The following is a 22,193-nucleotide window of genomic DNA, read 5'->3' on the forward strand; positions in this document are numbered from 1 at the left end:
AATGTTATATGGCTTTCAAATACAAAGTTTTAACATGCTTCACTTCTATGTGTTTTGGGACGACCTCACACTACCAGTTAGTTGACTTTCACTGCTATCAGTGATCTCCATATCTGTTGTTAAGCTAAACTGGTATTCCTTGTCTTATTTGCTTCAGCTAAATCTTCGTAAGAGATAACATCTTACTCACCAGCACACTTACTATACAGAACTAGATCCATAGTTTCTGACTAGAAATAAGTCAGCTATATGCCAAGAAGTGTAAAATTTCATTTGTTCCTTTCAGTACTATTTCACAAGCAGTTTATTATGCCCTCATTTTCTACACTGACTATTCTAGGAAATACCTCAGTACAGTATTTTTACAGCTCAACACAGATTTGACTAATCTACAATCAAGGTATGAAGCAAATTGGTAAGCACTATTGTGTCATCCAGCATTTACTGTTAGGACAAGATTTGATGGGAAACTGTCTTTTGGAATGAGTGCTACAGAAGGAAAGAACTCCTGTTATCTATATTTGCTTCTCTTCTTTCACCTCAAAGTGTTTGAAAACTTTGACAAATTTGTATTTCACAATGATTACTACTGCTCTCATTTTATTTTTTCCCCTTTGTGTGGTTGCTTCCACTTAATAAATCAGTAGGATGCAAGTGTAAGTTTCCGTTAAGAAACTGGTATATTTCTAACTGCAGCATCACAGAGCATCCCAACTGTATACAGGAAATAAAGAGCTCAAGCCTTAGTGTTTCACTAACTCCAGCACTGAAATTTCAGCTTTCAAAGTCTATCACACTGCATTATCAGACTGCTTACATCAGCAAAACTGTTTTCTATATCACTACCACTTTCTATACTACAGAAAACTTCCCAAACAGTTAGCCCCTGCCTCACACTTCCCCCTCAAATGAAGCATCACACACTGTGTTATGAACTTTAATTCAAGCAAAAGCACATAGTTCTCCATGGAACATAGTGGGGTTTAGCTCTCAGACTTGCAAACAAGACAGAAAATTAACTTCTGAGAAACATGCAGTTTTCTAAAATATTCCAGTTCTGATATATTTTGAAGTTTTAACCAGTATTAATAGTACACGGTTGAGTCAAATGTATGACAAGAAATAAGATCCAAGAAATACTTAACAGCAAAATGAATACATATATAAAGCAGGTATCTTACCTTGCCTGCATCCAGCCTTTAGGCCAAAGTGGTTTCACTTCGGTTTCCATAAAGGTTTTGAGGTAATCTTCAGCAGACTGACTTCTATTTGGCTCTAGCTCATAGCATCCCAGCTTGATCTTAACAAGATTACACAACAGAGACCTGCAGAAAGAAACATTAACTATATTGAAAGAAACAATCCCTTTAAAAGCTCAGCAGAAAAACGCTGAGAAATGGAAGCACTGATGCCATACAGCTGCTGCCCACTGCCAGTTGCAGGAAAAAGCTCAGTTTCAACTGTGTTTTTTTGAAGTTTGCCACTGCACAAGTTTGCTACAACTGATCTAATCTGCCACTGTCACTTCCCCATTTCCAATGGACTGTATGTCTCTCATCCTTACTATCATTTTGTAATTCACTTTACATTTTCTTTGTGATTTCATCACAGCTGAAACATCTACTCTCACTTTGCTCAGTGACCTCTATCTCATTTAAGATGGAGAATGTCTGAAAGCAAGTGAAATACATTCTGCACTAAATATTTCAACAGAAGATTCTTTCTGACAGGGATATGCTGTCTTTTACTGTCCTTAAAAATATAAAGTGCACACAGCTAAGTAACACTGGACTTTCAGAGCCTCTTGAATGACAAAACCAACAGATTTAAATATATCTTCTTCAGGTATGGCTCCCTCCAGGTCAGTCCAAGCTATACTAGTTGTATATACTCCACAAAGCTTGCTTTCCTGTTGTCTTAACATACTAAAAGGTCTCATCATGAGAAGTCCACCAACACTTTTTAATATGTATACTTGTACTAAAATTATCTTAGGTCTTCCATGGAAAATTACTAGTTTAGAAAAATCTGCTTGCTTAAAAGCCTATCTAGATTATTTAAATAATAGTAATGTAACTTTTCAGTAAAATCTATTCTAGGAAGCAGAACAGTGAGAATTCATAATTTCAGACAAGAATCTGTGTGGCTCTTGAGAGATAACAGAATTTGTGTTCAAAGGGGATGGGAGGGGTTAGGATTCACACATTCTAGATGCTGGCTTGCCCAAGGACTGGGAGGCTTGCCAAGCCAGCATCACCAATTTTGGTGGTTTGCCCTATCATGGCAGAAATCTTTACCACTCATTGGGTGACAGTGCTTTGTGACCTATTCCTAGAATGCTGGGAAGCAGGTATAACTCTGCTTACACTTCTGTTCTCTGCTTACAGAAGCTCTAAGTCCTAGGACCAGGAAAACCATCATGTATTTGGATAGAGCAGACAAACAAGCAGTGAAAAATGGGTTGGACATAGGATGATCTTGTCTTTCAAACTTCAGCAAAGAGGTGTTTTACCACTGCAGCATTTTAGCTTACCTATGTAACCCCACTCTCCAAAAATTCTGAGGTGTCTTTACGAGAATGATTATTTATTAAACAGTATCAACTAATAACATTCTGTCGGAGATTCCTTTATGAAGTCAGAGAAAATTCTTGTTGGAAAAGGTAGTTTTGCCTCACCTCACTGTGTCATCCCAATGAAACTTCTTTCTGGGTCCCACAACCCTCTTTCCAGGCTTCTCATCATCATCTTCCTCTGATCCATTTTTTTCTCGTTCATCTTCTGCTTGTGACCTACAGTTACAATGATTGTTTTGTTTACAGGTATACAACTCAGAAAAAATGTTTCCTTAAGAAAGAAGTGTCATTTTAGGTATTAGGAAAAAAAAAGTGACCTGTCTTCAGATTCTCATTATACGCTTCCTGAAAGAGTAAATATTTCATCTTCCTCTCCCCAACACTTCATGGTCCTCAGAGACAAGTGAAGAGGACACACTGTGTGGATACTATCAAGGATGCTGGCTATAAGCTTCATGTAGTACCTCTACTGGGAAATGGCAGGATGCTTATCAATCTATTAATGCTTCTCCAAGTCTAAAATTAGTTAACTATTAAGGAAACAATTACAATGAACAAGGACAAAAATAACCTGAACACAACATCCTCCTCCCTTAATCTAGCATTTTGAGGATCTCCAGTACCTTCACAGTTTGTGATTTCTTTCCCTCAAGACCTATTTAATTCAATTAACAGAACTGCTTTCTAGAGTCAGATGATAACATCACTTACATAAAACTAAGTACTTTGTACAATTCCAGACTTAGACACCTATAAACTGAAGCTGAGTAATTTTGCTGAGCTGAGGGAAAGAACAACATGGAGACAGACTTCCAGCTGCACTCTAGAATGGGCATGCACAGACTCCAAATACCTACTTAGCATTCTTGGCTTGATTGCGGGCCTGACAGTCCTCTTGATACTTGCATAACTGTTCAGGCATGACATTACTGACAGCCAGTTTCAGCTTTTGCAGTGGTTCTCTCAAGCGATCATCCTGCGAAGTAAGAAACACCGAAGCGGGCCTATTAGATGCAATGTAAAAAGTGTTTCAGATAGTTTCACAAAAATTATTTCCTGCTCAGAGGCAGTAATCTCAGTACTATTGACTGCATCAGTCATTTCCTACATAGCACTTGAATCCTGTCAGGTGCAACAGCATTAGAAATGCATATACTTGAAATTTCTCATACAACTCATGTAGGTCTTGAGAACAGAAATAATGAAAGATAGTCACAATGAAACATGTAATGAAAATCCCAAAACATTATGTCATGATCTCATTCAAAAGCATTATTTAATCAAAATAGGGAAATGAAGAAAACCTCAGGGAAAAAGCAAGATGACTTGACCAATGAGTATCTTAACACTTGAAATAAGTATTCAAATTAATCAAGCCTCCAAAAACTCTGTGGTACAAAAACATCCTAGGTAATAAACAAAATATATGTATTAGATAATTACATATTAAGTTCTGTACCTCAAAAGGTAGGAGCTATGTATTTATCTCCAAATATTAAGAACTTCAAACATGAACATACTATATCCTTCCCTACATGTTTTTTCTTCCTACATCTTCTGACTTTACATTCTTCATCATAACTGCTTAATAAGAACTAAAAGATTATGTGCTACTATGTCTTACTGCTTAGCAATAGCATATGAACGTGTTTGCTTTCTTAGCAAGTGCCAAGATCTCTGCATTCATGATCCTCAGATTCTCTGCAATATTTAATCTTGGATTTCATCTAAAAGAAGCAGGTCAAAATATTTCAGATGACAGATAATTTTTTTTATTGAATAGGAAAACATATTCAATAGGAAAACATAAAGCAACTGCAAGTGACATATAAAGTATTTGTAAGACATACCCTGTACCCAGCTTTCAAGATGAAAACACTTCATTCTCAAATAAAGGGTCTGAAATACTTAAAATATTTGTTCCTAAAGTAGTGACAATAGCAGGTACACAGCGAAAAAAGCTTTTAAGCTGATCTAGCAACTGATCCAAAACCTTTTGCTTTATTGGAGACTGTCTGTCTGTTGCTCTACTCTCCTGCATTCTGTCCTCATCACTGTTACATAATTGACTCATGCTGGAGCTAATCCCCTTGTCATTACCTGAACATTGAGGTGTAACTTCTTCAGACGCTTTATCAGTGTGTCCTTATTGCATGGCACAAAAGCCTCAAGGTGAGAGTACACTCCATTGCGGATGGCAGGATTTATCTCCTGTAACTGTAGCTCAATACTGACAAATAAACAAGAGAGTCAACCAGTGAGGCACTCTAAAATGAAGATGGCAACTGAACAAAAACCTAAGGAAGTTTCGTATTCATAATACATTCTAGAAAATAGCATGCTAAAAACAGAAGTTTGGGACATGGTCAGATAAGCTTTTTTACAAAAGGAAGAAGTCTTTCTCAATGGCATGAAACCATTCATATACATACTTCTCCAGCAATGCTGAACATGATCATTCAAATTTCATTTACTCCCACTACTGCATATCAATCTTGATACAATTTTGACTACTACAGACTTTTAGAGATTACTTTTTGCTTCTTAGAACACAAACATAGAACCTTCTATATTAAACTCTCAGTTGAAGGATTACAGAGTAGAAGACGCTGGCATTTTCCTTCATGAAAGCTGAAGGTGTTTTGAGTTATGAAATCGGGAGACAGGAAGAAATAATGGCAGTTTTGTTGAATTTTGCACATGAAGTCAAGGACACAGGGCACTACAAAACACTTTACACTGAATAAAGACAGACATAGTCATGACAAGAATTGTATTCATATATAAATCTCTTTAGCTAATAACTAGCTTAGACTGATCTACCTTCATTGACTTTTAAGGGCTTTGTTGGAACAACCTCAATATTATTTCCTCTTCTGTACTTTTCCTTTCACCCCCTTTCCAAAAAGGGAAGGTTGTACAGATAAGCACTTACTCCAGCAGAATATTATTCATGTCTTGTGTGAAAAACTTCTTCCTGCCTTCTTCATCAAACATCTTGGCAGCCTGAAAATACAGCAATAGAGTATCCAAAAGTTCATAAAGCATTTTATCCCAATAACCTTTGTATCTTTACTTTTACAGTTGTATCACGTGCTTATTTTCCAGACAACAGCATTACTTGGAATAAAACCAAACTATACTCAGCTGTTAAAAAAAAGGGTGAGGATTGTTATTACTATATTCTGCTATGGAAGGGGGCAAAGCTGAGCTATATGAGCCTGTGGACTACATCTGAACAAGACAAACAGCACATGGCAATAATGGGGTAGGACTGTGAAACTACAATAGCACAGGAATGTATACAAGTTATAGAGGCTGTTAATATGTTTTGAAAGGCTTTAAGGACTTTGTTTAGCTGCTTAAAAGTAGTCATGATAAAGCAGAACTCATAGCTTGCTTAATGCTGACTTATTCTGTGATTGAAAGAATAACAAGATTCAGAAAGCCAGAGCCCCTTTGAGCCTAAAAACCAGAAAACCACTAGCCTAAAAAACAGAAGAGAGAAAGAACCTGCCTAGAGAGGAGAAAAAGTACACAATGCAAGAGATGACCCCAAATCTGAATATTACTATTGGACCAGACTATGGTGTGAGGGATGCGAACTTAGATTTTAAGGGTGTAATTGCCCAGGAACTTTAGTGTCTGGGGTCCCTCTCTGATGCACCCAGTCTGAGCTGTCTAAATTAGTACACCATAGAGAAAATAAGCTACACTTTTTATTCTGAAGGCCTTGACTAGAGATTCTACTTTGGGGAAGGGTTGAGCCTGAGGAAGTACCACCCAACTGTGAGTGTGAGAGGAATCAAAAGGTGCACCCATCAGCTCCCTGGAGTAACTCCCTGCAAAGGGAGTCCAGTCCTAGCAGTTAAAAGTCTCAGATGGTATGCATGCAACTCCTTGACTGGTATGCGAATGCTCAGGCATTGGCTTCTCACTTAACTCCAAAAGTCCTTGCTCTAGGGCAAACAATCATTCTATTTAGAATCTACTTAGATCACTGATATTAACACGTTCATCTTTTAATAACCATGAAGAAAGAAAATAGTAGAGACATTTCATTGCCTCGCCATCAGCAAGTCTACTACAACTGCTTGGTTTAAAAAGAGATGCACTGCCTGACAAATCAAACAGGCAAGAGCATCAACACATTTCTACTCTCAATTTATGAAAGACTCCTTTTCTACCTCTTACGTGCCTCACCCAGTTACAACTTCCCAGCCTTCTTCAATCCATCTTAATTCTTCATTGCAATTTCTACAACGGGATTATGTACCTCATCCCTCTTTTCTGGTGTTGTCTCATGTTCTCACCATAGACTGTATCATTAATATTTAAGGCTGGTTTCCTCCTGAGTGTTGAGGGGGGAAGACAGCCTTATTCTTATACATACTTCCCTTTCATTTTAAGTTTTTACTTTACCTTTTTACCCTTTCTTATTTTTACAAACAATGTCAGCCTGCAGGAGAAAGCCAATTCCCTGCACCATTCTACAAAAAAATCAGTAAGACCTAATGTTCATCCACTCTGCAGATCTACAGAAGTCAAGGGAAAAAAAAACAATTTTTAGAGGCCTACTGTCATCTTATGTTCTGTCACTTGGACCACACAGCAAATACTTAAAGGAGCTAGAAAAAGGATATGCATGCAGAAAAGTAGACAAGTGTGGTATCATTTAGTGGCTGGCAAGCATCAGAGGCAGCCAACATGCTACAAGGCTGAATATTCAAATAAATGAAAAATCTCTAATTTTGCCTTTTAAAATTTTTAGGTACTTGTAACAATGGAGAATCACAGGATGGTTTGGGTTGGAAGTGATCATATTAAAGAACATCTAGTTCCAACCCCTCTGCCATGGGCAGGGACACCTTCCACTAGACCAGGTAGCTCAAATGCAAGTGTAAACTTGATAAAGTTTATTACTATGAAATACTTACTGTTCTTGCTCTTTGTAACTGACCCATTTAAGTTTGAAAGAAAAGTATTTTCTGAAATTGTAAGCTCTACACTGCACAGAAAAATAGGAGTCTGATATACTATCAGAAACCATAAGGTAGCCCATTGTCTGAATGCTCTACCGCTTCAGTCAAACATTGATACCAGAGTTTAAGTTCCTGTAAGGGCTGCATTCTGCCCACTACCTTCTATTGTAAATTCATCTGCTGAGGGGATGGTACTATCTGTTCAAGAATACTGAAGCATTTGTCCTGCTAAAAAAAATTAGAAAGGTTATAGATGTTTACAAGTGATAGGATACCAAAAAGACAAATTTAAAAATCTTAAATCCACTATCTGAAAGCATAATTAACACAAGGATTATCATCATCTTCTGTCTTATATAAAGTGGAAGGAAAGCCATGCTTTGACATTTCGGACCCTGGTAGACCTTAAAAGGATATTTCAGCATTATATTGTCATATTGTATAGTGTTGCTGGCTTTTAAAGAGAATATTGGCAGATTCAAAAACTGCATTGCCATCACTGAACTGTGTGGCTTTTTTTCAATAGATTATCTTGACAGTCACCTTCACAACAGAAAAAAGCCTTTTTATTACTTTCCCACTTGGCATAATATTGTCTTCTGTCATGGTACTACAGAATTGCTCACTTAAGGAACTAGAAGACATTAATCTACAAAAGGAATTCAAGAAGTTTTTATTGTATTTAGTCAATGGCTTTCTGAATATATATATTTTTTAATCTAGATATATCATACTCCATTCATGGAACATAGCCTTTTTCCTACAGCTTTATAAATTTCTTAGTGTTCTTTGCACTAAAGAGCACTAAAGCTGTGAGCCTGGTAAGCATGTGACAAGACCCATTTCTTTTTCCTTATTTTTAGAAGATGCTTTCCCCACTGATAATGCATCAGTTGACTGCAATTTGCAGAAGTCAAGGAAATTGCAGTCTTCAAAGTCAACACACAGTCTATCTTTCCCCAAGTGTATGGGTAGACTTGCTCTGCTCAGACAGCATCAAACTTCCAGAAAACATCAAAAGCAGAAGATAGAAGAGTTAGGTTTTCCAAGAGCCACTAAATTAAAAGCTTTCTTCCAGCTGGGTGGGGCTTGTTATACAGTGGAACAGCATGAATTTGGGGCAGGACACTAACACTTCCTGATTTTTGGCCTAATGTAGTCATTCTGCAGTTTTCCTAGAAGCATTGATTCATAGCAAAATTAACCTGAATATTCAAAGGCAGACAAAACTGTATCTCTCACTTTAGTAAATATTAACCCCTTGGCTGTATTTAGATTAGCATATTAAAAAAACACTAAGAACACTAAGACATTTACATGCACGTAAGATAAACATCATGTTTTATCATTACCCTAACCTGTAGCAAAGCAAACTCTGCTACTATTTAATTAGGTTTTTTTCCAAAAAGGTAGCAACTTGAACTGCTTTTTCAAAACTTACTCTGAGTAAAGAAAAGTTGCACTGTATTTCAAGTAAGGAAAAGCTTTAATATCAGAATCTGGACAACCAAATAAATTTATTCTCAGCTTAAGTTAACATCCACAACTGAAACAAGGGGCATGTAACATCTTAGTAGCTCTGATCCCTTTCAGTAAGCTGTTTTGATGTTTGTAACCTGTGGATTTAAAATTTTTCATTAATATTTTTGATGAGTTTGGACTCCATACTAACCTTCCAAATAACAATATTCAGTTTTGTGTTTGGGGTTTCTTTTGTAGTTAGGTGCTGGTTTCTGGTGGGGGTTTTTTTGTTGCTTTTTTTTTTTTAAACTGGCAAGTTAGCATTTATGTTAAAGACAAAAATTCAAGACATTGATTTGTAAGCTGCAGTCAGATTTCAGGTTTCCTCCTCCAAAGTAAGAACACACCCATCCATTTCACGAACTAATAATTCAACTTAGAGTAACACTAATATTTCCATTATGGAAAAACCAAACCAACCCTACAAGTTATTGTACACAGCAGATTTAGAAAACCTTGTCTCCACCATGACACAAACACTGCTTTAACAACTGACCCGCATCATCTCTGTGTCCATTTTCATCTGAGTACAATACAGCCATTAAGACTGATACTACCATCAATTCTACCATTTTTTTAGAGTTTCAGCCTGCAATTCAAGGATGACAACTTAGGCCTTAATTGTTCTTCCTCATTCTCTCAGATTTTTGAATGCAATCCCTTACCAGTGAATTCATACTTACTGTTCGAAGGTCTCCAATGCGCTTTTCAAGTAGCATAGGCAGACCTTCTGGGAGGGCAGGCACCTGCTTGGGTGTCATGACCTGAGAGGTGTAGGTTGCCTGAATGACATTGCCATTTTCTCCTGACAGCTCAGATACCGGGCTGCCATCAGAAGTGCCATCAAGCAACTTGTCAAAGTCAATGTCTCCCAGCATCTCCAGGGCACTTTCAGCTTCTTGCAGGAGCTCACCTTCATTTGTGCTACCAAAAATGGAGAGGACAGGATCATTGATCCTAAGATTCAAGTCAGAGATATCATTTCCTGCACTGAGAGAGGAAGAAGGAATTTTACTAGGGGTAGAGGTTGCAACAGTCACTGGAGGTTTTGGACTAGATTCCTTCTTCCTCATGGCTTCCTTCTCCTTTTGAAATTTACGGATCATGGCAGCCAGAGAGAGTGAGTCTTTATACAATTTCTTTTTCTTTTTTTCAGACTTGTGTGAATTTAAGGCCATTACTCTGTAGAGAAAAGAAATCCTTCATTAGAATGCATATGACTTTTGAGGCCTTAGTAACCTTTAAGGAAAATCTAGGAGTTTAGTACAATTAAAAAATTATCAGGGGGAAGAAGCAAGTAGTTTGTGCTTCCATCTTCAGACTATGCTATCAACTACCATAAACCTTTGCTGTTCATGTGACTTCATTCTCTCCATGTTAAGTTTTGTACACATTAAGGCAAAGGTTATTTACATTTGACTTCTCAATGTATTTATGGAGAAGGTAGCACAGTTGTTAAACTCATAGCTGGTCTATGCTACTAAAAATCTTGCCTTTCAGAGTGCTGAATGGTGGCAGGTTGTTTTAAGTTTAAGCACACTGTGTACATGAAAAAAATTCTCTTCACTGCTAAGAATTTTGAATTCAGGCTCAACATCTACATGGATTTTTCTGCCAATTCATCACCTGGATGAAAAATACTATCAATATATTTTCAATACCTACTCAAATATTCATAACAACACAACTTTCACCCAGTGACAGTTTTCTAGAAGCCACCTTAATCCTTCTATGCTAGACTCAGAACTCAAGAAAGCACACACAAAGTTAGTAAGAAACACGTAGAATAATTAAGCTATGCTTATAGTTTTCCAGATGAGAAACCAAGTGATAGGAAGAAAATTATTTTTCATTAGAAGATGTAATTCTTAGTGCTATGTAAGACTAGGTAGAACAATGATGGATAATGCTATTCATCACAGAATCAAAATTTCTTTCTGTAATTTGTCATTCCTTATTATTCCTTGTTCGAAATTTTGGAGGACAAAAAAATTAGTTTGTAGAATTTATTTATGCAAAATCCCTCACAAATTCTAAACCCCAATTCTATTTGTATTATAGTTTAAAGATACAACATTCTAAACAGCTGTGATAATCTTACTATGGCACACAATCTTGAAACCAAGCCTCACATACATTTTGAGGGTTCATCTAAAGAAAAAAACCTACCCCAACTGCTTAGGAACTTTCATTTTCCGAGGCTTCTTCTCCTTTTCTGTGCCTTCATCTTTCCTCTTGCGCTTCTTCATTCCACGATCTTCACTTTCTTTTAACTTTGCTATCTAGACGAAGAGATCAAATAAAGGAAAATGATTCTCTTACCCTAAAAGACTTCTACAGCAAGGAACATTTAGTTTTCCTTACATTTTCCAAATCAAAGCCAGAATGAAATAACTCAATATGCATAAAGGCAAACAGTACCACTGGATTCCTAGCAGCAATTGCAGTTACTGACAAGTCTCAATCATTAAACAGTTACTGAATTAAAAGTTTTCCACAAGAAAAATACTTTAAGGCACAGACTGATGTACAGCCAGAATAAGCAATGGCTGCCTTGGAAGACTGAATCCCACTACCTCCTTCCGCTACCACAGTTTCATTGCTGAGTATAAAGTTACATAGTATGAAGTATCTTTTTGGCCCATTCAGATCAGCTGTCTTCCCTCCCAAGTTCATGCTGATGCCTAGCTTATCTGCTGGTGCAGCACAGGGATAAAGAAAGCCTTCACACTGTGCAAACATTATTCAGCAGCAGACAAAGCTTTGGTGTGTTATCAACACTATTTTAGTCACAAATCCAAATTATAGCACCATAAGGGCTGCTGTGAAGAAATTTAACTCCATCCCAGTCAGATACAATACAAGAACCTTAAAATTATGTGAAAATTTAAAGTATTACAGAGCAGGAAATGTCATCAGAAAGCAAGTAGTTCTTGGAATGGCATAGAACTTGTCAGTATCACATGCAAGCAATTACGTTTGCATTGATCATAACTTTTCCAAGTACACAGAACAGCATACTGTTTGGGAAAGACTGTATACATAGGTTTTAATATAGCTATTCTTACATGCTGAGTTTATTTAACAGATATTTTAAGCGTTATTCTGAATACTAGGAACAATTTCAAATCATGCAAGCTTGGTGCAAAATCATAAAAGCAGAGTTGGAGAATTTAAGTTCTCATCTCATAATAAAATTCTTATAAAGTTACAGAATCATCTTTGACTTCATGACAAACAGACACATATTGTTAGCTTGCCTAAACAGATGGTTAATTTTACAAGACTGGACAGCCTGTGGACATCCCGAGCTATTTCAAGAATATTAGTACACAAGCCACAAAACAGATAATGCAGTGAAATAATACTGTGCTTTCAGCCTCTTCATCTGAGCCATTCTAATTGTATAAAGTGTTTCTCAACATCCACATTACTGTGAGTTCTGTATAAAAATCGTAATTAAGATCACTCACTTTAGGTGGCCTATGCTTTTTGTCTTCTGCAAAGTCTTCATCCTCTGTGTCAGATGCCTGGCGGAACTGCAGTGTACCAGTGTTGATATAAAACCCTCCATATTTGGTTGTCAGAGATGCAGGAACCAATTCATCATACTGGGCAGGAAAAAGAAGAGGAGTTTATCAGTGTTTCTCAGTGAAATGAGTATGCAGTTTATTTACCAGTCCTTACACATGAAAAATTATATACAAGTACACAGCTTGCTAGAATAGAAACAGGATAGTAATACTGTTGAAAACTTACTGGTCAAGGCACAGAACATCACAGAATGACCTTTCTACTTTCAAAACAATGCCTTTTTCTTTTTTTTAGAAGAAGAAAAGACAGGGTTACAGCATTCAAAGTACTGCTTTCTGAAGGAAATGAAGATGGGCACAGAGGCTTCCCCCCTACCCCTGAGGAAAAAAAGGCCCAAAGCCTTTTCAACTATTTCTCCCCCGCAATATTCTGTCTCAGCATATGTTACATTATGCTAGACATTAAATCTCAAGATACATAAGCCATATGAACAATGATACCCCAACCTGCCTATGAGCAACTACACTTGATTGTTCCCTGGTTGCTTTTGCCCAGGAAGTAGGCAGGCACATAGTGACTGGTTTCATCTACAACAGTCTTACAGGCATACCAGCAACATCACCGGTGGAAAACATTTTGTAAAAAAACCCACCACCCACACCAAACCAACAAATCCTTCCTCCATGAATTTTAAATTTTAAGTTTCATACTTGTACTGAATACCCTTAAATTTTATGAGACAATGTGTAGTTCAAATAACCTTCTCTTAGTTGCACACACTTATCACAGGCCCTTTAAGAGCTACCTGTTAGTGATAGCTACAGTTATTTCCAGAACCTATTTCATTCATATTTTCAAAAAAGATGACAATCTGAACATTCACTATATGGTAGTGGAAGAAGCCTAATCTATACCAGAATTTTACAGAACTGGATGTTATATCCAGGAAACAGGACTGAAGACAGTAGAGATGTTTTTGTAAATTAATGAGAAACTTTTCAGGTTATATGCTTTGTTTCATTAATACCTCTATGGTGCACCTGACATGTTCAGGCCTTCCAACGCATGCCACATTCAGTACCAACTCCAATCACAGTGCCCTGCTCAAAAAAACCTACTTTTAAGTTCTCTGATATTTTCTTTTGTTAAAAATGCTATCCCAGAGACAACAAACTTAGCCACGTTAGTTTATTATAGCTTATTTCCATTTTTAAGTGTTGAATATCACACTGCCTCTTATACAAATACAACCAATCCAGGAGACTTGTTTCACTGAAAGTCAGATACATTCATTGAAAGTCAGATACATTCTGTTTAGAGTGTTTTGAAAACCATAAAATGTAAAATGTTTTAAACTTATATGCACTTTATTTTGCAAAGCATTTAGTATTTATGAAGGAATTTCCAAGTTAGAATTACAAAGTTGTATCTCAAAAATATTGAAATACAAAGACATAGAAGTGGTCAACATTAAGTATAGTGGAAGACAGTAATTCTATTTTATGACCAGCAGCCTCCTCAGGAATGACATTATTCCCCAGGTATCACCAGAAAGCTGTTAATCTCTAGAAATATCTTGTTAATAGCAAACTCTCAAAAAGGCTGGGAGGATAAATAGATTCATTTTAACTCTATGCCTAAGTATCAAAGCAGCAGGTCATGGAAGTGTTTGCAAAAGAAATGAGGGATGGTTGCCTTGACAATGGTGTTATCACTACACAAAAAGACAATGTTGTCCTTAACTGCTCCAAATATCATACTGAAAATTGCAAGATGGTGCACTTAAAAAGTAACAAATATAATCCTGGAAGTTAGTTTGCTTGAAAGCCTGAGACACATACCTGCCAGCAAAGATAAGAAGAAAACATTTACAGGACCTAAAAGGTGTTAGAAAAGTACCAGAAAGACAGTAACAGTGCAGTGATTAAGAATCTATTTCTGCCCTTCTTCTGAAAGGGTAGGATTTTGACACACCTCAGAGCTATGCACTCTGGCAGAAGCAAGAGTCAATTTTGAGTTACAGCTGCAAGCACTAAATGTTTGGTAGCACAGCCAAACCATTGTGAATTAAGATACTTGAAAGGTAACAATGTGTTTGTTATTTCAAAGTTTAAACCAACAAGCCTTCCACTGCAGGTCTATTAAGACAGAATTCAACAGGCTGGATAAATTAGTAGGCAGTTTTAACTGCCACAACATTTAAGACTTGAGATCACCTACATGTGAACACACACAGTCAGCTACCAGCTTATTTCATTCCCCCCTGCACGTCATGCAAAATACACTTAAGATAAAATGGTTTAAGAACCAAAAAGTCTGGTCTAACAAAAGCATTAAGACAGGAAAAAAAGTTATCCAGGAAAGCAAAACAGTGAATGTATACTTCAACAAGGAAGCTGGTGAAACAGCCAGAACTGGAGAACTATGAGGATTTGATCTGAATAATTAGTTAGAAGTATCCATGGGTCATTACCTTTTATCTTCCTGGAATGTAAGACTTCACAAGCAGTACAGAAAGGTAGAAAGGGAAAGTGTTGACAGGAACTATGAAAGATCATACCAGAGACTAGCACAAGAACACAGGAGAACCTATTAACTGGACAAAATGAAAGCAAAGTGGCTTAGTTTTGGACTTGTCATTAAGCTTAAGAGACCGTGAAGATCACACAAAGTAGGAGGTGCAAAGTAAACTTGAGAGTGCAGGCTGGGTAAGAATTTCACAGAAGTCTGGTGTTTTTCCACAGCTCTAAGAACTAGCTTCATTATGTACAAGGAAGATCAAAGGGAAAGAAAATAAGTTATTATTCACAGTGCTTAATAAACCAAGCAGGGTGCGAACTGAATTGGTGAAGTTCGAGCAGTACAGGATCAAAACAGATGAATACAGAAGCAAGCACAGAGTCAAACCTGAGACCATCATCATAAGAAGGGAAGAACAAGTAAAAGGAAACACAGTAAAGACTTGGCTGAGGAGAAGTAAAGGAAGTCCTAGAGAACACATAAGAAAAAAAAGTAGGGATTAAAGACAGTCCACAAGTGATGAAGCCATAAATCACAACAGATTATTAGAATGATCAACACGCTATATGGCACAGATCCATAAGAACAAGGCAACAAGAAATACAGAATTCGTTCAATATACAGATGAATGAACTATCCCATAACTGTTGGCAGGCAAACAAAATCAGTAAGATGTGAATGTGCAACTTACCAGTTGAGATTTCAACAGCTTCTGCTGAGGACCATGAATTTAGTCAGACATTAGAAAACCTAGTTGACATTCAGTTCTCCTTAACCCTTGAGAGAGTTTACTTTTCCCTACCAAAATTAAGTTTATCCTTAGCCTACTGAACAAGGTCTAACTTCTAACTCAATGGTTCATTTCATTTTCAACTTACCTAAAACTGGGGCCTGCAGACCAAGTGTACCTAGTACCCCCTTCAAGACAAGCTTACTATTGAACAGAAAATTTGAATATGATTGTATAAGATATTGGCAACAGCTAAATTAAACTTCATTTTAAAGTGTCTTCAGGACTCTCAGTTAAAGAGAACATGGCTCTTGCAACTTCTAAATCTTCTAACAAATTGGTTTCAAGACTTTTGCTTTGCACCAGCTTTTTCTGCATATGAAATCACAGAAATTATCCTATTAAGGAAAACAGTAAGCCCTTTACAGTGTGCTGCTCTTCCTTATACACTCCAAGATTGAGAATTAAAATTCTCAGAAGTACAAGCAGACAGGACTTCATGTATGATTGACTCCAATGAACATGCATTTGTCCCACAGAAGATTATGGAATCATTCTGAAGTTTACAAAATAAGACTGATATATTGTCTGATGATCTAAAAGCAGATCATTATTTTCAACTATTGTCCCTGAGCTACATTACTGTGCTTCTAGTGCTGTTAATTAAATGTTTAGGTGTGAAAGATAATGTAGGTTGTCTCAAAAATAAGTTAACCAGTTTCAACTTCATTATACTACCAAGAACAGTGAAATTTTATGGATTTTACCAATTTAGTTCTGAAATCCAGATCCACAGTACATAGCACTATCTTACATTGTCTACTCTTGTGTTCAGATATTCTGACCATGATTTCCCTCATTCAGTTCCCTTCCAAAGAACAACCTATACTATAAAAGTACACATGTGAAAACACTTTTTAACACTTCTGTATTAAGTTCTGGAAGTGATATTTGCTGCAAATATGTCTAAGTGTTTTAAGAAACGTATCCCGAACATTATTTGTTGTCAAACTGGTATTTAGATAAAAGATAAGCAGGGATCATTTTTGTTCCTTGTTCAGTTTATGTTTGAGATAGCTCTAACCAGCTTGGGAGGTGTGGGGAGCTATTTGACATCATTAACTCACTGAATAAAGTCAAGATACTGAAGTTATATAAAATATGGTTGCTTCAGTCAAATGGACTGACTATCTCTACAGTTCACTACATGCTTCAAGATACTTCACACAAACATAGTTGATCAATCTCAATGCTTCTTAAAGACACAAAGAACCGAAATGCACTCTTTGGCTTTGTCTTCCTTTAAGTTTTCAAATAAAGTAACAGAACTATCCTTCTAAAAAATAGCATAAGAGAATATACAACAAACTCCTGACCAAGGTTAAGGGAGAACAATACATTGCTTTTCTAATCCAAAACGACATCAAAAAGCATGCAGAAAAGTGCTTTCCGATGGTAAAGAAGATTCCTCTTCCAAAATGCACAGGCAACTTTTTGGTTTTGTTTTGGGACAAAGGGCTACTGACAAAATACAGCAGAAAAAAGCATAACAGACTATTAAATAAAGATATACCACCTGACTCAGGGTAGTCTAGACTAGCATAGGATGGTCTCCTAGGAGAATCCTAGTTTGGTAGTCAGTATACTGTTATCCATCAGCCTACCAGAGCACCTTGAGAAAAGGACATATATATGTATTGCCCTATTTTGTTCTCATCACAACCACCACCTTTTATACCCTTCCACCAGTCACCAGAGTCAGGCTATTTATTAGCTTAAGCAAACTCCAGTGAAAAGACATAACACTACCAGTGCCTTGAAAATATTTCAGCTTAAGTTATAAAATATATGACCACTCATGTGACCACCTTTATCTGTTCAACTCAGTTCTTTTAGAGATTGAGCTCAGACCCACACTGAAAATATAGTTCAGTGTTTTTATTACACATAAATACGCAATGCATTCCTTAACCTCTCCAGGTTTCGTGTAACAGAATCACTAGGAGATTCTGTAGAAAAGTGTTACACTTTCCTTTTCCATTCATTTAAGATGAAGAGCAGACTTACCATATATGACATTTAAGGCAAATGCTCTTATCAAAGATCTGTTATTTTGGCATGTTATAAACCCCCCTTTTGTATTATATTAATAATCATATTGTTTGTATATTTTTTTGAAAACACTTGTGTCTTGTGCTGCTTAAATAAATTCAACTACTCAGAAAGAACAGTTAATCCTAGGCCATAATCTACCCATCCAGTAGCTCAGACTACTTTGTAAAGTTATTGTGCTCTTTAAAAAAATGAATTTATCAAAAAGCAAGAAGTAACTATTATCATTATTATTTAATTATTTCTTACTCTTACATTCTTGATGTATGCTAATCTAAACAATGGTAGTTGTACTTGAGGACTGCTGAATACATAGTTTTAACATGTCTGTTCTACATTAAGCAGAACAGTACCTTCTTTATTTGTTTTGGTACTCCTTTACTTATTTATATTTATTCACCTTGAGGTGAGGAGGGATAAAAAGCAAAGAAAGAACATCCTAACTGAAATTTGCCCTTGTATTCACTTAAATGCATCTGACATGTCAGGTGCCAACCAGATCTACCCTGAAGACACCCGAGAAGCATGCGCAACATCTTTTATTAAAGGTGACATGGAGCACTCAGCGAAGTGAGCACTATTCCCCAGCCACAGAACTTCCAAGACTGGGCAAAGTGACATAAACAAAGACAACAGACCAGTAATATAAACATACAAATTCATAGCCAATGAAACAGCTAGTAAATTAATCTCTTACAAGAAGCTTTAATGCACCCTCATGTATTCAGTGTGGATAAGGTTTGTGATAGAAGTCTACAAAGCTAGCTCTTTCCACATGAAAAAATGCAGCAGTGTTAAATTTATCTCTCAATCCAACATGAAAAGTATGTTCAATAATAGATCCTATGTGGCATTTTTCTGTATACACCTCAGACACTGGCAGGTTGATAGGGTTTTTTTGGTTTGCTTTTTTAAAGACATTTATCTTTCAACAACACTGTCTCCATAGTTATGTGTAAAACAAGCTCCTTTAAGTAGGAAGGATGAAAGAAAAACATCGTTGGTCTAAAACAGTACCTGGCCCAGAACCCCACAAAAAAAGTAAAAATTACCATCAGCACACTGAGCTCTGCCATTCCCCAAATAGATACCATTCTCACTGGAAAAAAAGCATCCCAGATACTCAAGGGTCTTGAGCAAGATGCTGTTACTACAGCCTCAACAGCTTCAAGTTTTAGATCACAACAGCAGGACATTTGAGGGGAAGCCAGGGTGGGAGAGGAGAGGCTATTAAATCTAACACATATTTAATAATGTTGGAGACTACAAAATTAAGTAAATCAAATTGATCATGAAAACTGTATCATGACAAAAATTTTGCAAAGACTAAGCCCTTAAATTACAGAAAGTATTCTAGGGAACCCAGATAGAAAAAAAGCAGCTCTTACCATTGTGTTTAGAATTACTAGAATCAACATACAACCATTGAAAGGCTGTCTTAAGAAGGTCTGAGCTCTTGAGGCAAGATGTAGCTAAAGAAAAGTAAGTTTTTCCTTTAAGTTGAAGCAACTGTTTTAGAGAAACTTCCTGTGTATGAAACCATTTGTAGGCTAGTTTTCTTTTCCCAGCAGCACAGGACTCTTACACCAGTGTTTAGAAGGCTGCTGTGGAACCATGATTATGTTGACTGGATTAAATATTGACATACAGCCCTGGGTGTCTGAAGTACTGAACTGCATGCTTCTCATTGCTCTTAGCATTCATGTTTTGCTTCAGTTCCTGTCAGTGTGGCTACCTGCCATCACTGCTTCAAAAGACAGCTTTCACTGCTTACGGATTTCTAGGTGGATGGTTCTCCTTCAGCATTTATCTGCCCAACATGGGGAAAGGTGCTAGCTGGTCTTTGTTTTGGATGTGCAAGTCTTGTTACCTCCAAGTATAAGAAAACTGCCCACTTTTTCACTAAGCACCATGTATTACTTCAGATCCCTGTTCTATATTACATAGCAGAAAGCTCAGAACGCACTGTATTCCCCTGGAGTCTGTTATCTATATAAAGTTTACATCGTCAGGAATTCAACCAATCAAATATTCAGAGGTCATCACAAAAGCAAGCAGTCCATCCAATCCAGGCTAATGTGCATGTGTACACATATATATGCATTCACACCTGTGACAAGAAAATGGACTAAAATTGTAAGAAAGCTTTTATTTTTTTTCTCGGCTACAGAGGAAGACAACAGGACACCAATCCTGGAGCAATTCAAGAGGCACTCACACTCATTTTTCAAGTGTTTGTGTCCAGGATATTATACCTTTATGTGTAAGAAACTGTATCTTCTAAAAGAAAGTCAGTCCAGGCTGGGCCTGGTTCTGACATTTTTCAGGGTACATGGTGATTTAATAGCTGGCCACACAGAAGATGAGCAAGCCAGACACAGATTTTCTTTCTGAACACTTCCTATTTGCATCTGAGATGGAATGAGATTTTGGGGAACTTAACTCCTATATTACAGGACCCTTAAGCTCTGCAACAGCAACTTAGACAGCAGCTGGCACACAGTGCATTTTTTTTTCTATACAGAAACAAGGATAAAAGCAAAACAGAGATGGCCTCTCACTAGTCTGTATTTGTAACACAGACACAAGGCATAAAGATTTGTTCAGGAGAGCAATCTTTAGCAAATACACCATTCTCCCCAGTAGCTTCCACAGCTACCACATGATGCAACCATCTGGTCCTCTAACAACTGCCTTTTGTATGTTCTTGCAAGGAGTCTGGCTTATCATATCAGATATGATATCAGGTATCAGAAGTAAATGCTCCTGCAAACTTAAGAGATCTGCTGCTGGTAACAAGAACAGCACTGGAAGAAGGCACAGTATGAGAAGTACTAACACACCAGTGAGTGTTCAACCCTGCTAGACTCATATACATCTTTCACAGAGACCTGTACTATGGAGTACTGAAAGTCATCCAAAGCACGTATCTGATCTGTAATAGGTCACAATAAATCAAAAAAAACCCAAGACACAACTTGGGTTCTGTATTGTAAAATTTCAAAATGGAGGATGGTTAGCTTAAACAACAGTAAGAAACTAGGTAAGCCTATAGGGTCAAGTGGTTTTTCAGCAGGAGTGAAGCACATTCTTACTGACCTTTGGAAAGGGCATACCAAGGCTTAGGCCCCAATATTGTTCCAGCAGCACAACCAAAAGTAGAGGGATAATGATAGGATAGTTTAATATTGGCAAGTTCAACTGAAATTTTAATCTAGACCAATAAAAAGGACAAATTGATACAAGTTACAATAAGCATTTACAGCAAACTCACTTTTCATGCAACTTGTTCACATGCTTTCAGACCTACAATACACAGTTGAGCTCAGCCTGCTATCCACTGTGGTTAACAGCTGAACTTCTTTTGCTCAAGGTGTCAGTTCTGCAGTACACCTTCTGTGCACCCATACAGGTCTTAATATTCACTGCAATATCTATATGTGAGAAACCTCACAGTTCAACGTTCACAGAAACTCTTTAGAAAGTTTTATAATTTCCCAAGTCTACTACCACATTCAAAAGGAGGCTTGATATAATGTATGCTAAGCAATGCACTTCACTTCCGTGCTTCTCTCACAATTCATTTTCATCATCTTTCCTCTCCCACTCAGACTTCTATCTCTCTCATCTTCACAGTAGCAATCATGGCTGCTTTACCCAGTGTCACTCAGCAGTGGAAGGAAGACTGGCTAAAGTGTAAGGTGTTTTTTGTTGGGTTTTTTTGTTCATTTTTACTTGTCTAAACAGGACACCTATTTATCACTAACATCTAATAAAGGAGAACTATAGGAGCTCTCCAAGCTTTTTTTTACCACTCACTTCATTCTCATAATTTCATATAACCCCTCTAAAATATCTTCAAATGCCCTCTTATAAACCTCCTGATACTGCCTGCAACTAATATCTTTTTCTTTTACTTCAATATGTGTTTTCATTTCTGAAAAATATTCAGTCAAAACAAGCGGTAATATCCTGCTGTTTAACCAAACTGTTTTATCTCCAATTTTTTCAGACACATTTAGTGAATGTTTGGAATAACCATCCTATTCCTACTGGTTTTTAGGAGCAGAATAGCTTCCTGATATAATGCAGGAAATCTAACACCAGTAATCTACTAATAATCCAGATAGCTAGTATAAGAAACTAAACAAAGCTGGTGTAATTTCAGTCTACAGTAAATGAAGGACACAAACAAAAATAATTTAATTTCTAAAGCTGG

General features: G+C 36.9%; 1 protein-coding gene across 1 annotated transcript in view; it reads right to left on the bottom strand.

Moving 5' to 3' along the window:
• The window catches only part of UBN2 (ubinuclein 2), a 45,973-nt gene that overhangs the window by 19,055 nt on the left and 4,725 nt on the right, over window positions 1-22,193 (bottom strand). Inside the window, exons 4-11 of the mRNA XM_026863192.1 lie at window positions 12,552-12,689; window positions 11,248-11,360; window positions 9,762-10,260; window positions 5,511-5,581; window positions 4,676-4,805; window positions 3,433-3,551; window positions 2,678-2,791; window positions 1,182-1,325 (exon numbers count right to left, since the gene is read on the bottom strand). Coding sequence (XP_026718993.1) covers window positions 1,182-1,325; window positions 2,678-2,791; window positions 3,433-3,551; window positions 4,676-4,805; window positions 5,511-5,581; window positions 9,762-10,260; window positions 11,248-11,360; window positions 12,552-12,689 — 1,328 coding nt within the window. The remainder of the gene's footprint in view (window positions 1-1,181; window positions 1,326-2,677; window positions 2,792-3,432; window positions 3,552-4,675; window positions 4,806-5,510; window positions 5,582-9,761; window positions 10,261-11,247; window positions 11,361-12,551; window positions 12,690-22,193) is intronic.

The sequence above is a fragment of the Athene cunicularia genome, assembly GCF_003259725.1.
Source record: "Athene cunicularia isolate RWA chromosome 1 unlocalized genomic scaffold, athCun1 chr1_part2, whole genome shotgun sequence".
Taxonomy (NCBI): Eukaryota; Metazoa; Chordata; class Aves; order Strigiformes; family Strigidae; genus Athene; species Athene cunicularia.